The sequence below is a fragment of the Dictyostelium discoideum genome (assembly GCF_000004695.1).
Source record: "Dictyostelium discoideum AX4 chromosome 1 chromosome, whole genome shotgun sequence".
NCBI classification, from domain to species: Eukaryota; Evosea; class Eumycetozoa; order Dictyosteliales; family Dictyosteliaceae; genus Dictyostelium; species Dictyostelium discoideum.
In genome coordinates this window covers 899,070-904,069 of record NC_007087.3, presented here as the reverse complement: position 1 = coordinate 904,069, position 5,000 = coordinate 899,070, and the positions used below count along the sequence as shown (strand labels likewise).

The window sequence follows — 5,000 nt, the reverse complement described above, 5'->3', positions numbered from 1 at the left end:
ATATTCATCTTTTTGGAAATCTCTTTCAATGGTAAATTATCTTTAAGATAAACTACTAATTCAATTGGATCTGTTGGTAATGATGATAGGTTTGACAAAGATGGTGACAATGATGATGGTATGGGTGGTGAGTAATGTATAGAATAACTTTCTTTATCTACTTCTTTTATTTCTTTATCTTTTGAAAATGTAGGTAATGATGATGATGAAGAGATTATTCTATTTACAGTTGTTGCTTCTGCTTCTTCTGCTTCTTCTGCTGCTGAAGTGGTGGTGGTGGTGGTTGTTGTTGTTGTTGTAGTAGTTCCAACTTTTAATGATGGTGACGATGATGATAATGGTGATGGTATTATTGGATTGTTTACAAATATATTATTATTATTATTATTATCTTCATTTTTATCATTATTTGAGGGGGGTGCCAAATCTTTAAGTTTTCTTTTCTTTGACTTACTCTCCAAAGAATTAACTTCAAGAAATTCTATATCGTCTTCAGACGAAAAAGGTGAATCTGGGGGTATATCTTTAATTTCTGTTACTTGTATAGAAGTACCCCCACTTTTTAGTAAATGATTATTACTATCATTTAAGTTGTTCATTGTTGGAATTTTAAATAATGCATTGAAAAAGTTCTTTTTTTTTTTTATTTTTTTTTATTTTTTTATTTTTTTTTTTATTTTTTTTTTTTTTTATTTTTTATTTTTATTCTTTTTTGGGTGTAATGTTTTATTTAATAAATCTTTTTTTTTTTTTTTTTTTTTTTTTTTTTTTTTTTTTTTTATTTTGTTAAGGTGGTATTATCTCTTTTTTTTTAAATATAAAAAAAAACAATAATAAAAAATAAAAGTGATAATAAAAATCATATAAAAAAAAAAAAAAAAAAAAAAAATAGTTAAATTAATAAATTCTAAATAAAATTTATAAATAGTTAAATTAATCAATTCTAAATAAAATGTTTTTTTTTTTTCAAAAACTTCAAATATGTTTTAGACAAATTTAAACTAATTTATATAATAATGCCAAAAAAAATATTAAAGGGTGTCCAAAAAAAAAAAAAAAAAAAAATAAAAAAAAATAAAAAAAATAAAAAAAAAACCCCTCCAGAATCACTTAATCTGGCATTTTAATTTCCATTTTTAAATTATTTTATTTTATTATTTTATTTCCTTTTTTAATTTTTTTTTTTTTTTTTTATTTTTTTATTTTTTGATTATCACTATCAACAATTTTTGTTTATCAATCTCAAAACCTAAAAAATGAAATTCAAAATTTTTATTTTTCTATTACTATTAAATTTAAAGTATTTTAATTGCAAACAAATTGATTGCTCAAAAGTAACATGTATTAACCCAATTTGTGGACCATATGAAACACTTGTTATTTTACCAAAAAATTGTTGTGGAAGTAAGTAAATTATAATAATAATAAAAAAAAATGATATAAATACTAACGCAAAAAAAAAAAATAAAAAATAAAAAAATGAAAAAAGCTTGTCAACCTTGCCCAGACAAAATACCATGTCTTTTAATTTATAGAGAATGTAATTTCGGAGAGCAACCAACTGGATGTTGTCCATGTCAAACTAAAAACATAAATTTAAAATTATAAAAATAAATAGAATTTTTTTTTATTTTTTTATTTTTTTATTTTTTTTTTTTCCGATTTATTTCCATTTATTTATTTTTAATAATTTTTTTTTACTACTAATACTAATACTACTACTACCTTTTATAAGAATTGTTTTTAATAATTTTTTTTTTTTTTTTGGAAAGTTTATTGTTATTTATTTATTCATTTTTTTTTTTTTTTTTTTTTTTTTTAAGTTGTTGTACTAGTTATTTACAATTCCAATGCCCAAATTTCTCTTTCTATTGATTTTGGTTGAATTGGTGGAAAATGAGACTTATACAAGTCGAGTGTTCTTTCATACTTTTGTTTTCGATCTTCTTGAGAATCAGAATTTGGCTCATAACCAATCTTGACATCAATTAATTGTAAAAATTGTCTATATGAGCTTGTAAATAATATATGAGTTCTCCAAAATAACTAAAATAATGAAAATAATAATAATAATAAATAGTAATAATATTAGTAAAAAAAGTAATTAGATAATTAATACTAAAAATAAAATAATACTAATAAATAACAACTTACATCAATTAATGGACTTGGTAATAATTTAACATTATATCCAGAACCAGATTCATGATTATTTGTATCGGAATCTATTATTTTTAAAATAATGAATCTAACATATTCTCTACTCAATTTATATAAATCCAAACATGCATTCTTTTGACTATCTAAATGATTGATAATTGAATAGAAATTGAAGTTTTGTAAGATATCTTTTTCAAAATCAGAGATATTATTAAAATTACCATTTATTACTTGTAATGAAGTTCTAAGTGGTTGAATACTATAGCTTTGATGTTGATGGAAATTATTATGATGATTATTAATATGATGTGAAGATGATTGGTAGTGTTGTTGTTGTTGTTGTTGTTGTTGTTGTTGTTGTTGTTGTTGTTGTTGTTGATTATTATTATTATTATTATGATGTTGTAATTGGAATGGGTGTTGTTGTGTTTTAATTTGGAATGGCTGTGGTTGAGTATGAAATGATGAAGATGAAGAAGATGGAGATGATGATGATGAGGATATTGATGAAGATGAAATCGCTGATGATGGTGTAATTGGTGACGAAATTGATGATGAAATCGCTGATGATGAACATGATGAAGTTGATGAGATTGTAGTTGTGGTAATATTGCTATTATTGTTGTTATTATTATTGTTATTATTATTATTATTATTATTATTATTATTATTTGGTGGTGATAAAGTTGGGATTGTAGTTGAAGAGGATGGTGATGATGAAAGGTTGGTTGAGGAAGAAGAAGAAGAAGAAGAAGAGGAATTTGATGATGATGATGATGATGATGATGATGATGATGATGATGATGATGATGATGATGATGATGATGATGATGATGATGATGATGATGATGATGATGATGATGCAGGATTTGGTTGTACAAGTTGAGATAAATAATTTCTTTTTCCACTAAATGGAAGTGATGGACTACTTAATGGTAATGGTGATGTTGACAATGAAGATGAGGAAGATCTCTTTATATTAAAACTACTATCCATTCCTGCCCCATTTCCATTATTAGAACTGGCACTCATGGACATATTACTTTCATGATCGGAATTAATCTCTTCAACTTCGTCATACTCTTCCTCATAATCATCATACTCGTCACTACTATTATTATAGACACTACCTCCGCAACTTCCACCGCCACCGCCACTACCATTAAGATATTTATTACCATTATTACTATTATTATAATTATTACTATTATTATTATTATTATTACTATTATTACTATTATTATAGTTATTATTATTACTATTATTATTATTATTATTATTATTATTATTATTGTTATTGTTATTATTATTATTATTATTATTGTTATTATTATAACCATAATTAGTGGCGACCATATTATTACTAAAAAGGTTGTTTGGACTATTATTATTCATATTATTCATATTATTATTATTGTTGTTATTATTGTTATTATTACTATTACTATTGTTATTCATATTATTATTATTATTATTATTATTCATGTTATTATTATTATTATTATTCATATTATTGTTATTATTATTATTATTATTCATACTGTTACTATTATTATTATTTAAACTACTATTATAATGATTTACAATTTTAATTTTTTTACTTTTTTTTGGGACTTTTAATTTCTTTAAAGTGATTGTATAATGATCTCTACAAAAACCAATACGATGACAAGGTTTATTTCCATTAAGTTTGTCAACTACACCACATCTATGGGTTGACCTATTGATTGGAGTTCTAACTGGATGGTGTGGAACTGGTTGTTTCTTTTCTTTTTCTTCACTATTACCATTACTACCACCATCGTTTAAATTTAAATTACTATTGTTGTTGTTATTTTGATCCTCTTCATCATCACTATTATCGGAATCATCCCAAGGATCACTTAAATGGTGTTCTTGTAATGACCAAAATCCTCTCTTACCAAATGGGGAATGTAAACCGGATTTAAAGGTATCTTTATGATTTGATAATGCTTTGATTACAGAGTGTCTCCATTCTTCTTCGCCTTCAATTTGGGATGTCAATTCGAGGAGATGATGATGTGTCTCTACAAATTCGGCGATCACACTGGTGTGAACGAAATTCTTCATCTCCTTATATTTATATTCACTATTCTGACCGATTGGCGTGGTTATAATATTATTTCCATTGACATTGTTAACGTTGATTACATCGGTTGTTTCATCATAGGTTCCTGTTTCAATTTCATTAATTGATTCCTCTTTAAGTTGTCTCATTAATACCACCCATAAACAAATCTCTAACTTTCTCTTCCATAATCCAGTCTTATAGAATTTGACCGTTAATAATGGCGGACCACGTTGACATAAATGGCAATCACATTCATATAAAATTTGTCCATTATTATTTACAATTGGTTGACCTTTATTTGAATTTAAATTATTATTATTATTATTTTGATTATTATTATTATTTTGATTATTACTATTATTTTGATTATTTTGATTATTTTGATTATTATTATTATTATTATTATTATTATTATTATTACTTATAATGCTTAAATTACTTGGAATATTATTTGAATTTAAACTATTATTATTATTATTATTACCTATTATATTATTAATATTTTGATTATTTTGATTACTATTTATATTATGGTTATTATTATTATTATTATTATGGCTAATACTATTTTGGCTAATATTTGAAATTAAATTATGATTATTATTATGGATAATATTATTTTGGTTATTATTTTGGTTATTATTTTGATTATTATTATTATTCATTTTTTTAATTTTTTTTTTTATTAAAAAATTTTTTGAAGAAAAAAAAAAATTTTGTTGACTGTATCAGAACTTATATAACACAT

At 23.2% G+C, this 5,000-nt stretch overlaps 3 protein-coding genes across 3 annotated transcripts in view; 1 reads left to right on the top strand and 2 right to left on the bottom strand.

The window, feature by feature from the left end:
- The window catches only part of DDB_G0267808 (hypothetical protein), a gene marked incomplete at both ends in the record, with an annotated part of 1,998 nt that extends 1,399 nt beyond the window's left edge, over nucleotides 1-599 (bottom strand). Inside the window, one exon of the mRNA XM_642235.1 lies at nucleotides 1-599. This exon is cut by the window's left edge and continues 1,399 nt beyond it. Coding sequence (XP_647327.1) covers nucleotides 1-599 — 599 coding nt within the window.
- An 880-nt stretch (nucleotides 600-1,479) lies between these two features.
- Nucleotides 1,480-1,608, top strand: DDB_G0267806 (hypothetical protein; the record flags this gene model as incomplete). Its single annotated transcript, XM_642234.1, has 1 exon — nucleotides 1,480-1,608. The coding sequence occupies one exon, from the start codon at nucleotides 1,480-1,482 to the stop codon at nucleotides 1,606-1,608; it is 129 nt and encodes a 42-aa protein (XP_647326.1).
- A 231-nt stretch (nucleotides 1,609-1,839) lies between these two features.
- On the bottom strand, nucleotides 1,840-4,917 carry DDB_G0267804 (hypothetical protein; the record flags this gene model as incomplete). Its single annotated transcript, XM_642233.1, has 2 exons — nucleotides 1,840-2,046; nucleotides 2,155-4,917. 2 exons carry the CDS (start codon nucleotides 4,915-4,917, stop codon nucleotides 1,840-1,842), a joined length of 2,970 nt encoding a protein of 989 aa, XP_647325.1.
- Nucleotides 4,918-5,000: the final 83 nt, after the last annotated feature.